Genomic DNA, 23,632 nt, shown 5'->3' with positions numbered 1-23,632 from the left:
CAGAAGCAGAGATAATTAATACCTGCCTTTTGTTCCAAATAACACTAAATCATGAAAGAAATAATATAAATACAAGTTGAATTTCTTTATTTCAACGAGAACTTGAAACCAATGGAATCTATATATTAGAACGTGTTTCCACAAGTGTGATTAATGTTGGAGAATAAAACAAGACGCTTTACACGAATATAGATAATAAACTATTTTACATTTTTACAACCTTTCCTCTCTGTTTTGTGTTCACTCAAAAGTTTCTCCGATTTGTTGTCATGTGACTGTTGCTCATCAATCATGATGTCATCGTTTCTCTAAGGAGCTCAGAATTTAATGTTTTTTACAGAATCTGGTTATTTGGGGCGCAGCTTTAAATGTGACACGTAGAATAAAATGTTTCAGATTAAATATCTTGAGTTCAAAGCCTCTGTGTGGCTGCTTTTCCTGCGTTTGTCGCACACGATGTGTTCAAGGACCGTCGGAGAGATGATAATCTGAAGATGATGACGGTTGAAGTTCACATTATTAGTATAATAAAACAAGACAGTTGGACTCCTGTCTCTACACACAAACCAACCCTCGTTTCCTCTGACGAAGCAGGTTAAATAAAAGAGGGTTCTGCAACACTAATGAACTACGATGGCGTCATTCTGTCTCTCCGTTCACTTCAAGGTCATCACCGTCGACGCAGTAAAGATGGCCAACTCTTTCACGCGCTTGATCTCCGGACGCAACACGGCGGTGCTGTTGGCCGGCTTGGGCGCCGGGACGATGGCGACCGGCTTCCTGTTGAGCGAAGGCGGCTCCTCGCTGCTGCGGAGTTCGAGGACGAAGCTCTACACCGCCCAGGTGGGACGGAGCAAACCCGCTTTTGAATCATTTAAAATACATAGTTGTTGGCAGCAGAATATATATATTTAAAGTTCTCAGTATGCAGAATGATCTCTTTCGGAATAATTTAATATCATTGTATTATATGTGTGTCCATCACTTTAATGGTAATGCTATTTTATATGCTGCTGGGTAGCTTAATACATCATAATTTATTAGTTGACGATATATTTTTATATTCATAATCTTAATCTGTAAAGTAACTACAGATTTAAAATAGATTAAGTGGAGTAAAAGTACAATATTTACCTCCAAAGTGAAGTACAAAAAGTATAAAGTAGTTTAAAATAAAGTACAACTAGTAATAATATAAAGAACCAGAACCAGAATCAGAAGTACTTATTTGATGTATTTATTTATTTATTGACAAAATACAAGAACAATGGAAACAAAGGACTCTGTGAAACGTAAACAACGTGTTTGTTCTGCTACAACACACAACACAACGTACGTAGACAATATAAGTGAACAAGGACAAAGAGTGCAGAAACGTGGGATCTTTAAAGTGCATAAAGAAAGATGTCGAGGTCCAGTGGCGGTTATGACCTTAACGACCTTGACGACCTTAACGACCTTGACGACCTTAACGACCTTGACGACCTTGACGACCTTGACGAGTCAGAGAAGAGTCCGAGCTCTATAATTATCTGCCTCTACAACACAGAAACACGTCACTTGCAGATTCCAGAACGACGACTCACTGCTTTGAGTTTCCATCGCAGGAGAAACTGAATGTAACTATGCTAGCATGCACATAGCTAGCGCTAATGCTAATGACACATATCGCAAACTTGCACGTGAGCTCAAATTCAGCCAATTTTTGTAAGAGTTTACACTTCGTTGTGTCACTACAACAGACCGTATACACAACAACAAATAAATTACAGCAGCTTACTTGACATAATCATAGCAATAGTCAACATGCTAATCATTAGCATTAGCGATTAGCGTGAGCGATTGGCGTTATTTAAAAACAGCAGTGAATAAATAAATATCAATGTAACACTGACTAAGCCGAGCAGCTCATGTGGTGAAACTAGCATGTAAAGATCTTATAGAATCATGATTGCAATTGATAAAGATTAAACTAGCATGTAAAGATATTAGTAGATATGAGCATTGATAAAGATTGAAACTAGCATGTAAAGCTCTTATAGAATATGATGCATTGATAAAAGGATGAAACTAGCATGTAAAGGCTCTTATAGAATATGATGCATTGATAAGATGAAACTAGCATGTAAAGATATTATAGAAATATGATGCATTGATAAAGATGAAACTAGCATGTAAAAGATATTATAGAATATGATGCATTGATAAAGATTAAACTAGCATGTAAAGATATTATAGAATATGATAGCATTGATAAAGATTAAACTAGCATGTAAAGATATTATAGAATATGATTGCATTGATAAGATGAAACTAGCATGTAGAAAGCTCTTATAGAATATGATGCATTGATAAAGATGAAACTAGCATGTAAAGCTCTTATAGAATATGATGCATTGATAAAGATGAAACTAGCATGTAAAGCTCTTATAGAATATGATGCATTGATAAAGATTAAACTAGCATGTAAAGATATTATAGAATATGATGCATTGATAAAGATGAAACTAGCATGTAAAGATCTTATAGAATATGATGCATTGATAAAGATGAAACTAGCATGTAAAGCTCTTTATAGAATATGATGCATTGATAAGATGAAACTAGCATGTAAAGATATTATAAGAATATGATGCATTGATAAGATGAAACTAGCATGTAAAGATCTTATAGAATATGATGCATTGATAAAGGTGAAACTAGCATGTAAAGATATTATAGAATATGATGCATTGATAAAGATTAAACTAGCATGTAAAGATCTTATAGAATATGATGCATTGATAAAGATTAAACTAGCATGTAAAGATATTATAGAATATGATGCATTGATAAAGGTGAAACTAAACATGTAAAGATATTTATAGAATATGATGCATTGATAAAGATTAAACTAGCATGTAAAGATATTATAGAATATGATGCATTGATAAAGGTGAAACTAGCATGTAAAGCTCTTATAGAATATGATGCATTGATAAAGATTAAACTAGCATGTAAAGATATTATAGAATATGATTGCATTGATACAGGTTGAAACTAGCATGTAAAGCTCTTATAGAATATGATGCATTGATAAAGATGAAACTAGCATGTAAAGATATTATAGAATATGATGCATTGATAAAGGTGAAACTAGCATGTAAAGCCGAGGATTTTAATGTCTCAAATTAAGTATATTTCTTCATATTTCAGCAACAAGGCAATTTAAAGAGCTTAAATAGAAAAAGAGTAACACTAGAATGTGTCACCACAAGATGTCGGTGCAAGCAGGACCATTAAGCTAAGCATATTTCATTTATTTAGCACTGGTCTGCACCAAAGAGCTTAACCAAGACATTTAAATACCAGCATTGAGACATTTAGACACAATTAGAAGTCAGAGGAAGGTCTCAAGGTGCCTCTTCAGAGCATCCACAGACTCACTTCCTTCCTCTCCTGCAGCTCCGACTTCCCCGACCTGAGGAAACACAACAACTGCATGTCGGCGGCTCTGACTCCGGCCATTTACGGCAAGCTGAGGGACAAGGTCACCCCCAACAACTGGACCCTGGACCAGAGCATCCAAACCGGAGTCGACAACCCCGGACACCCCTTCATCAAGACGGTGGGCTGCGTGGCTGGTGATGAGGAGAGCTACGAGGTGAGCGAGGTCAAAGGTTGTGTTGTATAGGTGTGTATATGAGTTAAATAAATGATTTGTTCACCGGTTGTAACTATCACTGGGGAATGAAAATATTATATTTTTCTATTTTCTATTTCTTTCATCTAATTTATTCTCATTTAATTTACTTTTTTTTAATTTACTTTTTTAAAATTAAAATTAATTAATTAATTTTCATTTTAATTGAATACATTTTAATTTCTTGTGTCTCACTGTTAAGCTTTCTGTTTTTATATTGCTTTTATTTTGCTATATAAATAAAGTTATTATTATTTATCAATTTATTAAAATTTCAATTACATTTTTTATTTCAATTTCAATTTCTTGGGTGTGTATATGAGTTTAAATAAATGATTTGTTCACCGGTGTAACTATCACTGGGGAATGAAAATATTATATTTTTCTATTTCTATTTCTTTCATCTAATTTATTCTCATTAATTTACTTTTTTTAATTTACTTTTTTTAAAATTAAAATTAATTAATTAATTAATTTTCATTTTAATTGAATACATTTTAATTTCTTGTGTCTCACTGTTAAGCTTTCTGTTTTTATATTGCTTTTCTTTTGCTATATAAATAAAGTTATTATTATTATCAATTTATTAAAATTTTCAATTTCTTGGGTCTCACTGTTAAGCTTTCTGTTTTTATATTGCTTTTCTTTTGCTATATAAATAAAGTTATTATTATTGATCACGAGACATCGGCTCTATAAAGGAACTAAAACAGGGAAACTTTTTTGGACCTTTTTTTTATAATAATCTTTTGGTTGAAACCAAAACCTCCGTTCCAGGTGTTTGCTGAACTCCTTGAATCTCATCATCAAAGACCGGCACAACGGCTACGACCCCCGACCATGAAGCACCCCACGGACCTGGACGCCTCCAGGTGATGACTCCTCTTCCTCCGCCCTCCTCTTCCTCCGCCCTCCTCTTCCTCCGCCCTCCTCTTCCTCCGCCCTCCTCTTCCAACAACTCTCCTCTTCCTCCACCCTTCACTTTCCTCTTCCTCCGCCCTCCTCTTCCTCCACCCTCCTCTTCCTCCGCCCTCCTCTTCCTCCACCCTCCTCTTCCTCCGCCCTCCTCTTCCTCCGCCCTCCTCTTCCAACAACTCTCCTCTTCCTCCACCCTCCTCTTCCTCCGCCCTCCTCTTCCAACAACTCTCCTCTTCCTCCAATCTCCTCTTCCTCCGCCCTCCTCTTCCTCCACCCTCCTCTTCCTCCGCCCTCCTCTTCCAACAACTCTCCTCTTCCTCCGCCCTCCTCTTCCTCCGCCCTCCACTCTCCTCTTCCTCCACCCTCCTCTTCCTCCGCCCTCCTCTTCCAACAAGCCTCCTCTTCCTCCACCCTCCTCTTCCAACAAGCCTCCTCTTCCAACAACTCTCCTCTTCCTCCACTCTCCTCTTCCTCCGCCCTCCTCTTCCTCCGCCCTCCTCTTCCTCCGCCCTCCTCTTCCAACAACTCTCCTCTTCCTCCATCCTCTTCCTCCACCCTCCTCTTCTTCCGCCCTCCACTCTCCTCTTCCTCCACCCTCCGCTTTCTCCGCCCTCCTCTTCCAACAAGCCTCCTCTTCCTCCGCCCTCCTCTTCCTCCACCCTCCTCTTCCAACAACTCTCCTCTTCCTCCATCCTCTTCCTCCACCCTCCTCTTCTTCCGCCCTCCACTCTCCTCTTCCTCCACCCTCCTCTTCCTCCACCCTCCTCTTCCAACAAGCCTCCTCTTCCTCCGCCCTCCTCTTCCAACAAGTCTCCTCTTCCTCCGCCCTCCTCTTCCAACAACTCTCCTCTTCCTCCACCCTTCACTTTCCTCTTCCTCCAACCTCCTCTTCCTCCACCCTCCTCTTCTTCCGCCCTCCTCTTCCAACAACTCTCCTCTTCCTCCACCCTCCTCTTCCAACAAGCCTCCTCTTCCTCCGCCCTCCTCTTCCTCCACCCTCCTCTTCCTCCGCCCTCCACTCTCCTCTTCCTCCGCTCTCCTCTTCCTCCACCCTCCTCCTCCTCCGCTTATTAAACGATGTCCCTCCCGACACCTCCAGGTCACCGGCGGCGTGTTTGATGAGAAGTACGTCCTGTCGTCCCGCGTCCGGACCGGCCGCAGCATCCGCGGGCTGAGCCTCCCGCCGGCCTGCTCGAGGGCGGAGCGCCGCGAGGTGGAGCGGGTGGTGGTGACGGCCCTGGCCGGCCTCAAGGGAGACCTGGCCGGGCGCTACTACAGCCTGGGAGACATGACGGACAAGCAGCAGCAGCAGCTCATCGACGTGAGTTACAGAAGTATTTATTTAAAGATTCCTCCCCACATTGTACCTGACGGAGCTGCTTTTTTTAGTACATTTTAAATCGTAGATGCGTGGAATTTTGTACCAATGATTGGAAGTTGTGTTGCAAATGCTGCTCATCAAATATGAAGATTATAATCTGTTCATAATGTGTTGCAACGTGATGAGAGGTGACCCGTCCTCTACCCTCATGTTGACCCCCCATGTCGTGATTATTTCACGCTGCGCCGACACAAGGATCACTTCCTGTTCGACAAGCCCGTGTCCCCGTTGCTCACCTCGGCCTTCATGGCGCGAGACTGGCCCGACTCCAGAGGGATCTGGTAAGAAAAGGAAGTCCAGAGGAAGTGCAGCTCGATGCATTTAGACCCCGCCTCCTCCAGACTCCTCCCCTCCTCCTCCAGACTCCTCCCCTCCACCGTTCTAGTTATCCTCCCTAACGCCCCTCTGCTTCCTACCTTTGCCCCTCCCCCCTTTTTAGGACCACTTCCTGTTTGACAAGCCCATCTCTCCATTGTTGACATGTGCCTTTATGGCCAGAGACTGGCCCGACGCCAGAGGCATCTGGTAGGATGAAGTGTTCCTTTATGTGTAGATGAATGTTTATGATAAACTGAATGATGAAGTGTTCCTTTATGTGATGATGATGAATGTTTAAGGATGTTTTGTGTCCGTTACAAACGCACGTGTCTAACGTATTAATTCTGCATGAATATCGAAGTCGTCTCCAGCTCTGTATTCAGTCTCTCTGGTTCTCTTCAGGCACAACAATGACAAGACCTTCCTGATCTGGGTGAACGAGGAGGACCACACCAGGGTCATCTCCATGGAGAAGGGAGGCAACATGAAGAGAGTGTTTGAGAGGTTCTGCAGTGGACTCAAGCAGGTACAGAGGACATAAGTTAATGAGTATTATAGTTTAACTAAATACACATTCAGCTGTTTCCTACATTGTCATTTGTAGCTGTAGATTTCTTCTGAATTCACCACAAGTTACTATTAGATAATGCTAATTGCATATTTAAACATAACATTTAATATATCTTTCATGCTAATTAAAAGTGTCTTGTAAGTAAGTAATAAATCTGGGGAAGTTTCATGGTGATATTCATAAATAAATGTACATTTATTATAAATTCATAATATATAATTTACTATAAATGTATAATAAATTATATATTATAATTTATTGTAATTATATATTTTATATATATTTATTAAATTATATATTGTAATTTATATAAATATTTACGTATTTAATTTATTCATAAATATAAAAGGATAATATATAATTTATTAATAAAATATATATAATAATTTATTATAAATATATGCTTATTATTTTTACTCATTAATAAATATAACATTATAATATATTGTTTATTAATAAATTATATTTTATAATTTATTATAAATGTTTATAAATCTACCCTTTAAAGTCAAGGATTATTTTCCTTCTCACTGCAGCTGTATTAAAATCCGCCAAACCTTTATTTCCACTGTGTACATTAATAATAAAATATAAAATATTTAAATTACCCAGATAATAATCAAAGAACATGAATATCTCAGGTTCTGTCATCTTCAAATCTCCCTGTGACGAAGCGTCTATCATTTAGTTTCGGACACTAGGAGCTCCTAAAGGAACGTTTAACGCCCACTTTTTTACTGACACCTGATTGGTCGACTCTCCGTCATGTGACGCCCCGCAGGTGGAGCACCTGATCCAGGAGAGAGGCTGGGAGTTCATGTGGAACGAGCGTCTGGGCTACATCCTCACGTGCCCCTCCAACCTGGGCACCGGCCTCAGGGCGGGCGTGCACGTGCGCCTGCCGAAACTCAGCAAGGTAACACACACACACACGCACACACACACACACACACACACACACACACAATAAGGGGAATATTAGTGGAGTATTTATTTTTTCGTTAACCATGTAAACAGTTTATTCGGAATATTGTCTTTTCAGATTAAGGGCAAAAAGTGTAATATTTTTTCTGTATGTAAACATATAGTCCCCGTTGTTGAACACACACACACACACACACACACACACACACACACACCCTGATGTCACGATATTAATAGAGTAAATGAACGTTGAGCTGTTAGAGGACATGAGAGCCCTCTGACTGTATAGTTTGCATCAGATCCTGAATGACTGAAATCCCTCCGCAGGACCCCCGGTTCTCCAAGATCCTGGACAACCTGCGCCTGCAGAAGAGAGGCACGGGCGGCGTGGACACGGCGGCCACCGGAGACACCTTCGACATCTCCAACAACGACCGGCTCGGCAAATCCGAGGTGACGATTTCCGATCACGTTGCATTTTTCCTGCTCATACATGTTGTTGTTCGTCATTATGTCTCATTCTTTGGCATCTTAAACCCATAAAAAGCCCATTTTGGTTGCAGAAATGACCCTTTTTTTGTGCACTTCCTTCCAGGTGGAGCTGGTCCAGATGTTGGTGGACGGGGTCAACCACCTGATCGAGTGTGAGAAGAAGCTGGAGAGAGGGCAGGACTTCAAGGTCCCGGCTCCCGTCGCTCAGTTCAGGAAGTGAGAGTCCAGAACCTCCTCACCACGTCTTCCTCCCACAGAGATCGAGACGTGAACCTCAGTCAGAGGTCAAACTCTACCTCGAGTTGAAGGTCGCCGCTGTAACCCTGACTTCAATAAAGCCGACAGTAGTAAAACACGCTGCTTTTCATTGTGAAACGCTGATGATGCACATTCACCTCCTGTCATGTTCACTAAAGATATTTTACACTTTTTTTTAAAGCAATTTTTTTTTAACACATTTTCAGGGTAAAAGACACTTCAGTGAAAACTCTTTTAGTACAAATTTATACTTTACCATTTGTATAGTTTTATACTTATAAACTGTACTTTGTCTACTAGAAACTTTAAAGTCTACTACTTTAGCCAGAAAGTACAGGACGTCATCTTAATGCAATGCCCCACAATGCATTGCAGCTGGGCGCCTTGAACATCTTAAGTGTGCGGTACATACTGACTATATAGTACCTTTTAGTATGTATTTTCAAAAGACAGACAAATAATAAATGGGGTGACTTTAAATATTATTTTGACAGTGTCAACCTCAAAAAGTGAAAGATTTAAAGAAACGAATAATCACAAGACAGTTTGATTAAGTATCCATCACAAATCTTTATTCAGTAATGACTTCTGTCCTCCACCTGCAGCTCGGTGACCTTCACGTGTTACAGAAAGGCGTCGAGCTAATCGAGTACGTTAACCAGCTGATTACATCGTTTATTAAAAATGGAGGGGAAAAAAAGCCAATTAGAGCCGTTTGACTGCAGCAGAACTGGAACCAATCAGTGCTTCGTAGATCTTGTATTTAACATGAACACATTGTCAGCGTGGGGGGGGGTCAGGGGAGCAGGAGTCGGTCAAAACAACAACAACAACAACAACAACAACGGAGAGAAAGTTATTTTAAAAGCTGCAGAACTTTGAGCAGCTTTTGAACGTGGAAAGAAGAACTGTGTCTGACGTCCGGCAGTTAGTCTGCAAACCAAATAACAAAGTTCAGAGACGGTTCCCGGGAGGCCGGCAGCGGTGGAAGAACATCACTTTTTAGGATTAAAGTGAAAAAAACATTAACATTTAAGCAGAACAGCTTCTTTTTTTTTTTTAAATCATCATTTCTGTAATATTTTACTCTCCGTAAATGCCACCTCTGACAATTTTCTCATTTTATTTTTTTTCTAAAAAGAAAAATCAGTAGAAAGAAGAAGAAGAAGAAAAAAAAAAAAAAAAAAAAAAAAGTGTCGCCTGGAGGCGGAGCCTCTTCACCGAGAAGTCCCCGCTTTTCTTTTTGCTTTTTTTTTCGTGGGCAAAGTGAGACAGAAGCCTCTCTGAAGGAGTGCAGAGTGCTAAAAACAAGCAGGAATGCCAGAACAGGTCGGTGTGTAGTGGAGAGGGGGGGGGGGGGGGGGCTCTTTGAACAGAAAAAGGGGGGGGGGGGGAGGGAAACACACAAACGTCGGTGTCGTGCCGTCAGTCGGTGGGCCGCTTCTCGCTGTGTTTCTTTGTAAACTCCTCGGCGTTCTTCATGAACTTCGCTCGGTCTTTGCTGTACTCCTCCGCCAGGTCGGCCCTGAGCGGGTGCTCCGGCTGGGGGCTGTTCACCAGAGCAACGAGGTTGGCGATCACTGGAGGAGAGAGAGAGAGAGGGGGGGGGGGGGGTATATTTATTATGCCTGTGGAACTACAACTGGGCATTTTGTTGCCATTTTAAAATGTTCAGATCCTTTATTCAAGTAAAAGTACTGATAACACACTTTAATATTATAACTCGTGTTTCTGGATTAATATTATCTGGAGATACGAGGATTTACCTGAAAGGGAAAGGGGTGAAAAAGAAGATAGTTACAATAGTTAAAAAAAAAAAAAAGCCAAAATGATATCAATACCTCCGTTTTAGAAGCACGTAAACAAAAGTGAAACCTAAATCGATCGCCCACTGCAGACGTTTACACAAGAACATCTGCCAGAAGCTTCTATTTGTTTTAAACAAACTGTGCTCATCTTAGTTTGTTGTTTAAACGGAACGATACCGACCGATCATTATTGATTATCATCATTTATAAACTTCAGAGAAAGTTTTGTATTTTATTGACATGCTAGATTAGTTTCCAGCGAGCTATGAATGACTTTAAACATGACTGTATATCAATTATAAATACCTTCTAATCTTCTACAATTATTTAGGTCATAAAAATCCATCGCTACCCGAAGGCCACCGTAGTTCTACTAGAAACCACTAGAGGGGTCACGTTGTGGAGCCTCTGAAATCTCACGCACTGTCCCTTTAAGAGAAGACTCACCCTTTTCGGTTTTCGTGGCCGGCTTCCAGTTCTCCACGCTGATGATGGGCAGGCAGATCTGGCCCTTCTCGTCGATGTTGGGGTGGTAGATCTTCGTCTTGAAGGTGACCTTCGGGGGCTTGAAGGGGTACTCGGCGGGGAAGATGAGCTCGATCCGAAACGCTCCTTTGTCATAGGGAGGGCAATCCTTTGGGGAGGGCAGGGCGGTTTAAAGTTTAATATTAATGTGACATTAACAGGACGAACTTTTGTTTTTTTAAGAGTCAATACTCACAGGAACGAGAAGCCCTTGCCAGTACAAAAGATTCGATTCATCCACTTGAATGCTGCAGAAAGACTTTAACCCATTTTTGCGAATTTCTTCGAGCTCCTGAAAACAAAAACAAGCAATTTTAAAATGGAATTAAAAAAAAAAAAAGTCTACCAAGTGGCCACTTTATTAGGTACACCCGTACAATCAAATGCAACTGCTCATCCATAAAGTATTGTTTTGTGACGTTCAATTATATGTTTTAGCGTCGAGGTCATAGGTCTCTCGTGGCCGTGTATGTGTGTGTGTGTGTGTGTGTGTGTGTGTGATGCGGCCCTCTAAACGGTGACATTGTTTTATTGGTCCATAAAGGCTGCAACATCACGTTTGTGCGCCAAATATAATGTGTGTAGTGATTCGGATCCATTAAAAACATTTTATTAAGTACTTATTTCTACTGCAAGTTGTTCTATTATCATCTATTTTCTTTTGTGATTTACATTATTTTAAAGTAGGAAACCACGTGGTCGTCTGGTCGTCCACACAACGCACATTAAAAAGCTTTCTTTTACAATAATGTCAATAATGCATGTAGCGGCAGTGGCCTGTCAATCACCCTGTAGTCCCGCCCTAAAGCATACCCTGCTTTACGGTCTATTTGACCACTATACTATTTGGGTAAATGATCATCAAAATACTTCTTTGACCGGTAAAAGCACATCAAGATCAAAGAATGAAAAAAAACAGGGAGTGACTCTGTGTTCTACTTCCTGTGAGCAGATACTTCTGTCAAGTACCTGTATATACCTGTAATTCAGGAGAAATCAGGAAGGGACAACGTCATACAGGGGAATTCCTCAAGCTTTGTTCAGACACACATGACACAATGAAACTGAAAGTAAGAGACTGCAGAGACTAGTAGAACAGAAAGTAATACCACACAGTGAAAGTACTCCGTTGCGAGTAAAACGATGTACCTCTGAGGTGTAGTACGGTAAAAAGTACAATATATACCTCTGAGGTGTAGTACGGTACGGTAAAAAGTACAATATATACCTCTGAGTTGTAGTAAAATGTACAATATGTACCTCTGAGATGTAGTGTAGTAAAAAGTACCTCTGAGATGTAGTGTAGTAAAAAGTACATAATGTACCTCTGAGATGTAGTACAGTAAAAAGTACAACATCTGTGGAGGAGCAGTAGAAGGTACAAGTACCTTGAATGTGTGCTCACAGAGTAAATGTACTTAATTAAATTACACTTCCGTTTTACGAAATGTTTTTTTTTCTTAGTTTCTTAACGTGTAGCACGACGTGTGTGCCTCCTGTCTGGGTCTCATTTGTATTATTATTATTATTATTATTGTGATGATCACGCGAGCTGTGACGTCACGCCCAGCCCCAGAAGCCCTCCATGTTTTCTCCCCGCAGCTTCAGACGGTGACAGCGCGTAAAAACGAGCCGCCTCCGGGGTCTCTCCTCCGGGACGCCGCCCCCCGGCCCCCCCGTTCATAAAGAAACATGTCCGGACACGTCGCGGAACCCTCGTCAAAGCGGCGCCGCTCGCGGTGACGCGGCGGAGTGTTTTTATTACCTTCTTTATTCTCCTGTTCATTGTGGTGCCGATGTTGTCTTCTTCTTCTTCTGCTTCTGCTTCTTCCGCTGCTGCCTCCTCCTCTTCTTCTTCTTCTTCTTCTTCTTCTTTTTCCTGTTTCTCTCGGTTCCTGCTCGACTCAAACATGGCGCCCCGCTGTCTTACCGCCACCTGGCGGCCTGGGGTGCAACGGTCAGATTCGGGTGGATATTAATTAATATTATGTTCTAATAATTATAATAATAACGATATAAATAATAAAATATCATAATAATCATAACAATAAAAATAATAACAATACTACTTCTTATAATAACGATCATATAAAACAAAATGATGTTAAAATAATTATAATTATATAATAATACAAACAATTATAAACATAAACGTAACCATAATAATGAATAACAATATATATGATGATGATGACAATAATAATAATAACAAATATAAATATTTGCAATAATACCGATGATAACTTTAATATGATAAAAATACAATATCATGTTACAATAATAATGATAATAATAACGATACAATTATAATAACAATATACTGATGTGATAATAATAATAATACCTATACTATTTTGAAACACATATTATGTTATAATAATCTGATAATACATCCATAGACTGTATATAAGAGATATATCAACAGGTATCCATTGTACAGTATTGACAGGACTCAGTTGCCACCTGGTGGTAGTAAACTGTTACTACACAGAGCAAGAAATGTCAGGGATTATTACAGCTGTATGGGGGATAAAATGTGGAAACAATATTTAAAGTCAAAAAGTGAATTTACATTATTTACTGTTGTACTGGATTGCTTTTGTTCAGCAGTGTGGTTAAGAATCACACAATTTAACTTGGAAGTAATTTGTGATTCATTTTTAAATAAATGTTATCTGAATGAGTTTGAGGGTTCTATATGTTAAGTGATCCTAATGGAGATGCATGAAACTACTGCTATTGTTTATTTATGTATTTATCATATCTTTGCTTACTTAATTATGATAATTTATTGTTTTTTAGCTGATGCGTCCTGCCAAGAGATTATTTTATATAAAGTAAAAGTACAGAACTCAGCAAAATGTAGGATTTAAGTAGCCTATACTTATTATGGATAGTGTTATATTATTGTAGAATATGATTATAATCTGATATTCAATCGATAACGATAGCATGTTAAAGCATTTAAAGTTGTCGTTCTTCAAAGTGGTGTAATGCATAATTTCATAAAAGCATTATTTTTTGTTTTTAAAGGTAAATACATAAATGACAAATAATTGTAGTACAGTAAAAAGGTACAACATTTCCCTCTGAGATGAATGGAGTAGAAGTATAAAAAAGCATAAACGGAAATGCTCAAATATAATAATAATAAAATATAACAATAATAAAATATAATAATAAATAATAGGACATGTTGTGTGGCACTTTAAAAACAAATGAAAATAAAGCAAATAAATGACATTTATTACAGTAAAACAACCATGACCAGATTAAAAGCTGATTTAAAAGGTGAGGTTTTATTTTGTATGTATGTGAGAAGTATGTCAACAACAAGTATCGGAGCTTAAGTCACATTATTATAATTATTATAATTATTATTTAAAATTAGGCGTAAACAACAGTGTGCATTGATTGTAAATTATGAACCACCTACGTGAACCATAACTATTAATAATAATAATTAAATAATTAAATGAGTCAGTTTCGAGCGGAGTCCCGTGACCTCCCGACGGTCCGTTTCAAGATGGCCGCTCGAGTGGAGAATTCACACATCTTCCAAAAAAAAAAAAAACTAACACACGCACGCACGCAGGCGCACGCACGCACACAACTTTAACTGGCTCGTTAGCGGAGAATGAGACGACGTTTGCTGCCGTTTTAAAACCCAGGAACGTGAGCACCGTTTCGTTGGGGGACGACGTCGGAGAGATGGAATAAACTAGCACGGGTAAGGAATTCAGTAACAAAAAACAGTTTAACACCCCCCCCCTCTCCCTCTCCGTCAGTAAGCTAGCTACGTTCGCCAAAGCTAACGCAGGCAATAACAACGCGACTGACCGGAGCTTTAATCACGTTAATGCCCGGTGAGAAAACAACAACACTGTACGTCTGCGCCGTTCAGACCCTTTTAATTCACGTTAAAGCTATTTGTTGTGTTGCGTTAAAGCCGCTAAACGTCAGCCGTTAGCTCAATGTTGCGCTATTCGCGTTAGTTAGCTCGATGCTAATCCTGTATTTTAAAGGTGTGAGCCTTGTCACGGCGATACTCGTGATATAAACTGTGTGTGTGTGTGTGTGTTTTTTTGCGTGGCAGGCTGCGTGTGGTTCTCACAACGATGCGCCTTTTAACGTTTAAACAACCCGGTCTTTAACTGACGGGGGAGTTGTTTAATGTGCCGCCTGACACCGGTTGCCGTCGGTGTTACGACAATATCTGTTACCCGGCGGATTGTGTGACCTCATATGGGGTTTCAGCTGGAATTCATCTGTACATGTCTCGAACCAGTTGACCAGCGGGTACTTTACAGGAAGTAGACGGTCAATGTACTTGTACTTTACTTTAATATATCTGTTTTATGCTGTTTTATACTTCTCCTCCACTACAACTCACAGGTAACTATTGTACTTGTTACTGTACTACAACTCAGGTATATATTGTACTTTATACTGTACTACATCTCAGAGGTAACTATTGTACTTTATACTGTACTACAACTCAGGTATATATTGTACTTTATACTGTACTACATCTCAGAGGTAACTATTGTACTTTATACTGTACTACAACTCAGGTATATATTGTACTTTATACTGTACTACATCTCAGAGGTAACTATTGTACTTGTTACTGTACTACAACTCAGGTATATATTGTACTTTATACTGTACTACAACTCAGAGGTAACTATTGTACTTTATACTGTACTACAACTCAGAGGTAACTATTGTACTTTTTACTGTACTACAACTCAGGTATATATTGTACTTTATACTGTACTACACCTCAGAGGTAACTATTGTACTTGTTACTGTACTACAACTCACAGGTACATATATTGTACTTCTTACTGTACTACAACTCAGAGGTAACTATTGTACTTTTGACTGTACTACATCTCAGAGGTACATATTGTACTTGTTACTGTACTACAACTCAGAGGTAACTATTGTACTTTTGACTGTACTACATCTCAGAGGTACATATTGTACTTGTTACTGTACTACAACTCAGAGGTAACTATTGTACTTTTGACTGTACTACATCTCAGAGGTACATATTGTACTTGTTACTGTACTACATCTCAGATAGTACTTCGTGATGGAAGTGATCCATTTACGTGAACGTTCGATAACAACTTAGAATACATTTTTTAAATAGTTCATAACTGGTAACGAGCACGTTTCACAGTGATTAACGTGAGGTGTGTTTTCAGTGAGGCCGGCTTCCTCATTCCCAGCTGTTCTTATCGGCGCAGTACACAGAAAGTACCCTCGACTCCCTCACGTTGACTTGTAATATATATATATATAATAATATATAAGGACGCTCCTCATCGCGGGTTCTTTTAATTACAATAATCGAGCCACGTGATCAAAAAGCAATGTGACATTTCTGACCTGGTTTCAATGTAAACCATCAAACTTATTTAATATGTGGCTCAAATGTTCTTTCAAAGGCTGTTTGTGGAGATGAAGGTGACTCCTTTCGTCACGCAGATGATTTATTTTAATGTCTGCCTGCAGTTTTCAGTTTTATTTTTAACCGCGCCACAGCGTTCGCGTTTCCACAAATTTGACCCATTTTCGTTGCCGGTAATGTTTACACAAATCCACTTTAAAGCTTTCGAGGTGCGTCGGTATTAAGACTTTTATTCAAAGTTTCTAAATCGCTTGTCGGACAACGTGTTCCCCTCATGAGATAACATATGGTAATCCTTTTATTAGTCCTGCAGCGACGGTCAAAGTGCAAACGAGAGGCAAAGTAAAAAGAAACCAAGATCAAAACAAGTATTATAAATAAGCAGTAAATAATCCACAATAACTGAAATATTATACATTCAGACAGAATAACTATTATAACCATTTTTGTCTGTTTTATTATTGATTGTGTGTTGCAGGCCACGTATCGTGGGTTATACAGAACTAAAGGAGCCAGTTTGAGAAGGACAAGTTGCATGATTTAAAGTGATGTTTTACCCAGAAGCCCTTGCTTCAGTCGGTGTTGTCGGTATGTGACTCACATGTGGAAGTGGTCTGCGTGAGGAACACAGTGGTGCTTTTGTCCTCTTTGGAAAGACACGACTAACTTTAAAGAGTTACAGTCGGATGTGAGGAGCACAACATGGCGGCTCCAGAGAAGGTGATGTTCATCATCGGACACATAACACTGTGATAAAGATTAAAAAAACACGTCTTTTTGGGGCAACATCAATGATGGATAGATACTTAAATACTTTATTAATCCACAGCAGCATTTGTGCATACAGATTACGCAATAAAATATACAAATATGCACAATATATACAACAAATAGAATAGAATAATAATATTAAATCGCCTAACGTCAACAAACAGACATCTGTGTTATAGTTGAGTTGTGCCGTTATCTTCTGCACATAATAACTGTTATTGATCGGCGTGTGTTTGTTGCTTTTAAAGACGCTTTGCTGCTCGTAAACAAGATCAATGTGTCGAGAACTGACCTCCATCGCAGCTCCTGAGGAGGAACGATGTCCGACTGGAAGGAGATGTTTGTAACAACAAGTCCTTTTTGTTTGTGTGTGTTTAGGGATCGTGGGGGGTTCAGGGCCCTTTGCTCCGGTCCAGCATGGACAGCTTCTTCAAGGCAGCTGTGTGTGACCTTGACAAGCTGCTGGACGACTTTGAGCTCAGTACCGGTAAGAAACACACAAAGTTAAGACCGGGTTCTTTTATTTTTTGACGAGTCGGCGTATTGTTTTTTTTTGTCTGTTGGTTGTCGAAAAAAATAGAAAAGAAATTAATTAGCAATTTTCTCAGAGCTCATGTTGACATTTTGGAAATCATTCGATTTGTCCAAAAATAAATACATTATTTTACAAAAATACAGAACAGAGAAAAAGGATAAAGAAACTGGAAAAAAGAAGAAATGGTTTCATATACACAAACGCACAGTCGTCAATATGCAGCTCATTATTTTAACATTTTCTAGATTCATTGATTTAATTGTTTTGGTCTATAAATTAAATGTTTTAAAACAATGAAAAGCCGGAAATCAACATATTTGTTTTTTTTCGTTTCACAAATTCAGATTTCTTTTTAATTAAATGATTATCAAAATATTTAAACGTTTATTTTTCTGCCCATCGATTAATCGTTGCAGCTGATTCTAAAAAGTTTGTATTTGAACTTTTAAAAAAATGCCGCAGTGCGGATCTTTGTGTCTAATTTAATATAAATTAATTTAAATAATTAATAGTAAAATACATCATATGTGTTAGCAATTTAATTTAATTGTACTACTAAACATCAGTAATATAGTGATTTATTATTTTATCTGATATCTGAGTGTAACGTGTTTTGTTCTTTTTATTATTTCAGAGGAACATGAATGCAAATCTGTTTTCCTGAAGCCGTCTGTGTACCCGTTCTCCTCTCTGGGCTCCCAGTGTTTAACCTCCGAGGCCTCCGGTGTCCCGCCGACCCTCCCCGACCTTAACTCTCTCCATTATGGTTCTACCACCAGCTGTCCCGACGACAGAGAGGTCAAAGGTCAGCCCCTCACGGCAGTGGACCTCCTCTCTTGCGTGGATCGCAGGCCGGCTCAGAGCTCCGCCCCCCCGTGTCCCGACAGAGCCCTGAAGCCGGTGTGCGACCTCGTGAACGACACCGGCTCGGCCGCCCTGGTCCGGAGCGACAGCCACGATGCTTTTGGCGAGCTCGACATGGCGGAGAAGCAAATGACGGAGGAGGTGGAGGTGGAGGAGGAGGAGGAGGAGGAGGAAGAAGACGACGCGCTGCTTGTGGACTTTGACAGCCCCGTGCTCACCGGGGGGGAGGAGCAACGCGACGACTTCAGGGACGCCGCGGAGGAGCTGGCCCGCGCGGGGAACGGCGAGCTGCTGGACTTGGACGCCCACGAGCAGAGCGGTGGATTCTCCGGCTCGCTCAGCCTGCTGGACGTCATCCTCCCCGCCGCGGTGGAGAGGAGCTGCGAGTCCACGGAGGATTCGGAGTCGCCGCGGGACGCCGAGTCCGCCGAGAAAGAGGAGAGGAACTGTGAGGACCACGTGGTCGATGACCGCCATGACCCGGAGGCCCCTCTCTCTGCTGTTGTTGGCATCAAAGAAACAACAACAACAACAACCTTGGCGAACGCAGAGTCGCAAGAAGCCTCGGACGAAGAGGAGCCAGAGTCCTCCGTCGGCTTGAAGTCGTGCCTGCCCATCGCCGTGTCCATGTGCCGAGCTCTGGTGAGCGCGGCGACCGCAGGGGAGGAGTCGAGGCCAGCGGCGGAGTCGCGTGAGGAGGTGGCGGACGCCTCCGAGAGCACCGAGGCCGACTCCGTGCCGGCTTCGGAAGCCAAGTCCCGTTTAGAGGACCCCGTAGAGGACTCGTCCGCGAGCTGCCGGGACCGCGGGACGAGTCCTCTACGGGACGGGCGTCACCAGAGGGGCAGCGTCTCGCTCTCGAACCGGCCGCCTCCGCCGCGGTCCCCCCTGCGGACCTCGCCCCCCCTGCGATCGCTCGGAACCAAGCCCGGTCGACTCCCCCGAGTTCGGCTTCGAGTACCTTGCCCGAGAGCGACCAGGCCGATCTGCTGGTCACGGACGAGGAGCTGGACGCCTTCTTGCAGGCGCACATGGAGGCTCATCCCGATAGTCTCCCGGAGTCCGACGGAGATCCGGAGGGCCGGGAGCCGAGGAGCTGCGGTAGAGAGAGAGTCGAGGACCTGGCTTCTCCAGAGAGCGACAGAACAATGTGCGCGTCTGCGGCGGGGAGCTTTAACCCCGGTGCCCCGTCGCAGGACCTCTTGCAGGCCTCCTTGCCAAGAAGAGCCAGAACTAAAACCATTCTTTGACCGGCAACTCTTTCCAGCCCCAACTCAGCGGCAGCCTCGATCAGCCGCCCTCCTACGGAGGTGCAAGACCTAAACGGCTACAATGCCAAACCGCCAGATCTCCACCAGTGGGGGAGGAAGACGAGGAGGAGCCGGCTCGGACGCTCGGCACAGCCGAGGATGAGGAAGACAGTTCGCCCTCGAGTCTCACAGACGAGCATCCCAACATCAGGGATTTGAGCCCCATGTGCGCCTCTCAGGAGCATCGGGATTACAGCGTCGGGTACGACGAACTCTCGGAGCCCCCTGCGTACCCCGGGGAGTCGCCCACGGACGAAGCCAGGCCGGCGAACTGGAAGAGAGAGGGAGCGGAGGAGCTGGGTAGCAGGCAGCCCGAGTGGGTGCCCGACTCTGAAGCTCCCAACTGCATGAACTGCTACCAGAGGTTCACGTTCACCAAGAGGCGGCATCACTGTCGAGCCTGCGGGAAGGTACGGAAGTCGGTTTCATCAATTAGTTTCTCAGTTAAGGGATGAAGTATCTTAAAGCTGCATTCTCTCTCCTGACCACCAGGGGGCGACTCCTCTGGTTGTATAGAAGTCTATGCTTCATGTGTTGAAGCTGCATTCTCTCTACTGACCACCAGGGGGCGACTCCTCTGGTTGTATAGAAGTCTATGCTTCATGTGTTAAAGCTGCATTCTCTCTCCTGACCACCAGGGGGCGACTCCTCTGGTTGTATAGAAGTCTATGCTTCATGTGTTGAAGCTGCATTCTCTCTACTGACCACCAGGGGGCGACTCCTCTGGTTGTATAGAAGTCTATGCTTCATGTGTTAAAGCTGCATTCTCTCTCCTGACCACCAGGGGGCGACTCCTCTGGTTGTATAGAAGTCTATGCTTCATGTGTTAAAGCTGCATTATCTCTCCTGACCACCAGGGGGCGACTCCTCTGGTTGTATAGAAGTCTATGCTTCATGTGTTAAAGCTGCATTCTCTCTCCTGACCACCAGGGGGTGACTCCTCTGGTTGTATAGAAGTCTATATAAATGACTCTACTTCTCTTGATTTATTCCCTCAGTAAACATTGTAAACATTAGTTTTTTGGTCTCAATCTCTAGTTTCAAGTCTTCTTCAATACAGCGTGATGTTCATTTAGTAAATTATGGTCATTTAGAGTCAAACAGACCATAAAACAGGGGATGCTTTAGGGCGGGGCTACAAGGTGATTGACAGGTCTCTTCCTCCTCCTCAGTCCACATGTGATCACTTCCTTTTCGCTGGTTGCAAAAAAAAATATGGCGACGGCCGTAATCCAAGATGATGATAATTGACTAAATGAACATCGAGCTGTATTGAAACTAGAGATTTAATTTTAATTTTAATGTTTCTAATCAACATCTACTTAAAGATTTGGAGCCTTGTTGACTAAATGACTAAAGTGTCTCATCAACTGGATGTTGTCAAAGTGTCCGTACCTTTTAACCACTCGTGATGTGAAAGTCCTCAGTGCGTGTTCTGGAACCGGTCCAATGAAATGGATTACAGGTCCAAATATAGCTCACAGGACTCATGGACGCAGAGAGCATGAGTCAGCAGTTCTGTTTGAGTTTATTTTAGCTCTACTGAGCCGTGTGTCCTAAAGGAGATAAACCCTTTTAAGGGCCAGTGATTACAACGGCATTAGAGATGACTGTTGTTGTTGTTGTTGTTGTTGTTGTTGTTGTTGACCAGAGAGCTGGTAGCATGTGACGCTGTGCCGTCTCCCCTCAGGTGTACTGTGCGGTGTGCTGCAGCAGGAAGTGTAAGCTCAAGTACCTCGAGAAGGAGGCTCGCGTGTGCGTCGTCTGCTTCGACACCATCCACCGAGGTAAGAACGTCCTCCACGAGCGCGCACGTGCACGTGCACGAGCACGTCGCAAAGACGAGCGCGCAAAACAGGAATATTTCTACCGCTTTAGGGTGTTTTTTATTTTATTTTTTATTTACAGAAATGCCTCATTCAGTCACCTGATTTAAAAAAAAAAAAACATTAGAAAGAAAACCGACTTTGTGAATATTCAGATTTAAGTTATATAATTAGTGCAAAGTACACAAGTTGTACTGTAAAACAGACAGAAGGGCTTTAACCAGGTAACCAAGTGGAAGATCGGGTAGCAACACACACTTTCTGACACTTAGTGTTTTAGTGTCAGAAGTAATCTTTACCCGACCGGAGCGTTTTTGTGTCTTTCAGCTCGTTGTTTTGGTTTTACAGCTGCAACTTTACAGGGTTTTTTTTTCTCGCTACCATCAAGCTCATTTCTCTTAAAAACACTGTACGCCCCCCCCACACCCCCCCAACACCCCCCCCCCCCCCCCCCCACGACACCGCTGTAGACTGATCTGTTGAGCGGGAGGTGGTGGAGACCCAAAACAGAGCTAAAAGAGAGAGAATACTGGAGTGGAGGAATCATCCGGGCGAGTGAAAGGCAGCGACTCCGTTGATTACGTCGCTGCTTTTGCACGATTTTAAACGTCAGTGGACCGTCGTCCGCATTAAGAAATGCAGACGTCGTTGTGCTGAGTGGCCTCTTATCAAAGATGTCCGAGTGAACGGCGCCCAGGGCTTTTATTGTGAAAGGTGAGAACGGAAGTTTGCGAAAAACTGTATTTTTTTTACATTTATATTGTTATACACACGACTCGTGGATTTGATCTCTCTCTCTTTCGCTTTCACTCTTTCTTTCTTTCTTTTTTGCTCTCTCTCTTTCTTTTCTTTCTTTCTTGCTCTCACACTCTTTCTTTCTTTTTTGCTCTCTCTCTTTCTTTTCTTTCTTTTTTGCTCTCTTTCGCTCTCTCTCTTTCTTTTCTTTCTTTCTTGCTCTCTCTCTTTCTTTTCTTTCTTTCTTGCTCTCACTCTTTCTTTTCTTTCTTTTTTGCTCTCTCTCTTTCGCTCGCTCTCTTTCTTTTCTTTCTTTCTTGCTCTCACTCTCTTTCTTTTCTTTCTTTGTTGCTCTCTCTTTCTCTCGCTCTCTTTTCTTTCTTTTTTTGCTCTCTCTTTCTTTTCTTTCTTTCTTGCTCTCACTCTCTTTCTTTTCTTTCTTTCTTTTTTGCTCTCTCTTTCTTTTCTTTCTTTCTTGCTCTCACTCTTTCTCTTCTTTCTTTCTTTTTTTGCTCTCTCTCTCTTTCGCTCGCTCTCTTTCTTTTCTTTCTTTTTTGCTCTCTCTCTCTTTCGCTCTCTCTTTCTTTTCTTTTTCTTTTTTATATTATATTTTATTATATTATAATAACGGTTTAAAACAGATTTTCATGACGTTTTTTAAGAAGCAACAGTAACTTCTCTCCGTTTACAGGAAGTCTTTGATTACTCGCCACTCGCTCTTCAGCCTCCACGCAGCAGCGGCTGTGTTTACAACTGGTGACCCCAAAAATATCTCTTAATGCAGCTTTAATATTTGTTAATTGTCTGTAAAACAACCTCCCGTCCCTGATCGGGGTACGTGGAGAACGTCGAGTACCGGGGAACCGACAGCGAGTCATCTTTAAATAGTTGTCATGAAAACTTAATAACGTCACAGGAACGTTTTCATTATGCAGCTCGGATGAATATTTAATGGACGAAAACACACACAAAACTATTTCCGTGGTTCAGAGAGAAAAAAAAAGAAAGAATTGTGTCTTTTTTTTCCACTATTGTGTGTTTAGAAGAAAATAATACACACATTTAGGATTGTTCTTCACTTTTGTGGTCTGTTTTCAGAGAGGCAAAAGACTGCAGCATGGGGGGGGGGGGAGTTATAGCAGGACACTGGCATTTGTCCTTGTGTGTGTGTGTGTGTGTGTGCGCACTACAGTAGACATGTGATGCTCGCACACACACCGTCTAAATTAAGAAGGAAGCGGTGATCCACTTTTTGCTCGAGTGGTTGTGACGCGATCGCTCTCTCCTCTCCG

The 23,632-nt window shown here is 41.7% G+C and overlaps 3 protein-coding genes across 3 annotated transcripts in view; 2 read left to right on the top strand and 1 right to left on the bottom strand.

The window, feature by feature from the left end:
- Positions 1-690: 690 nt before the first annotated feature.
- On the top strand, positions 691-8,623 carry ckmt2a (creatine kinase, mitochondrial 2a (sarcomeric)). Its single transcript, XM_034546697.1, is given in 12 exon segments — positions 691-834; positions 836-843; positions 3,445-3,643; positions 4,460-4,483; positions 4,485-4,518; positions 4,521-4,553; positions 5,698-5,921; positions 6,421-6,506; positions 6,702-6,825; positions 7,652-7,786; positions 8,122-8,247; positions 8,390-8,623. Coding segments are annotated over 12 exon segments (1,254 nt in total). The 3' UTR covers positions 8,507-8,623.
- A 471-nt stretch (positions 8,624-9,094) lies between these two features.
- Positions 9,095-12,749, bottom strand: ube2l3a (ubiquitin-conjugating enzyme E2L 3a). Its single transcript, XM_034546205.1, has 4 exons — positions 12,643-12,749; positions 11,074-11,169; positions 10,800-10,986; positions 9,095-10,124 (listed from the first exon to the last, which is right to left on the bottom strand). Exons 1-4 carry the CDS (start codon positions 12,661-12,663, stop codon positions 9,970-9,972), a joined length of 459 nt encoding a protein of 152 aa, XP_034402096.1. The 5' UTR covers positions 12,664-12,749; the 3' UTR covers positions 9,095-9,969.
- A 1,895-nt stretch (positions 12,750-14,644) lies between these two features.
- Positions 14,645-23,632, top strand: part of zfyve16 (zinc finger, FYVE domain containing 16) — a 23,509-nt gene continuing 14,521 nt past the window's right edge. Inside the window, 9 exon segments of the mRNA XM_034546204.1 lie at positions 14,645-14,762; positions 17,449-17,557; positions 18,240-19,240; positions 19,243-19,377; positions 19,380-19,430; positions 19,432-19,668; positions 19,670-19,704; positions 19,706-20,189; positions 21,470-21,566. Of these exon segments, the coding sequence (XP_034402095.1) occupies positions 17,488-17,557; positions 18,240-19,240; positions 19,243-19,377; positions 19,380-19,430; positions 19,432-19,668; positions 19,670-19,704; positions 19,706-20,189; positions 21,470-21,566 (2,110 nt within the window). The 5' untranslated portion in view covers positions 14,645-14,762; positions 17,449-17,487.

This window comes from Cyclopterus lumpus, chromosome 12 (assembly GCF_009769545.1).
Source record: "Cyclopterus lumpus isolate fCycLum1 chromosome 12, fCycLum1.pri, whole genome shotgun sequence".
In the NCBI taxonomy this organism is placed as follows: domain Eukaryota; kingdom Metazoa; phylum Chordata; class Actinopteri; order Perciformes; family Cyclopteridae; genus Cyclopterus; species Cyclopterus lumpus.
The sequence above is the reverse complement of the archived record's forward strand: the minus strand, read 5'-3'. Positions and strand labels throughout refer to the sequence as shown.

What these genes read in the sequence shown, in the direction of transcription:
- ube2l3a (XM_034546205.1), bottom strand. Translation starts at nt 12,663, where the DNA reads ATGAACAGGAGAATAAAGAAG. An exon ending in GGCAAGGGCTTCTCGTTCCT is followed by an intron (nt 10,987 to 11,073) that starts GTGAGTATTGAC and finishes CCCTCCCCAAAG; the next exon opens with GATTGCCCTCCCTATGACAA. An exon ending in GGCCACGAAAACCGAAAAGG is followed by an intron (nt 10,125 to 10,799) that starts GTGAGTCTTCTC and finishes TCTCTCCTCCAG; the next exon opens with TGATCGCCAACCTCGTTGCT.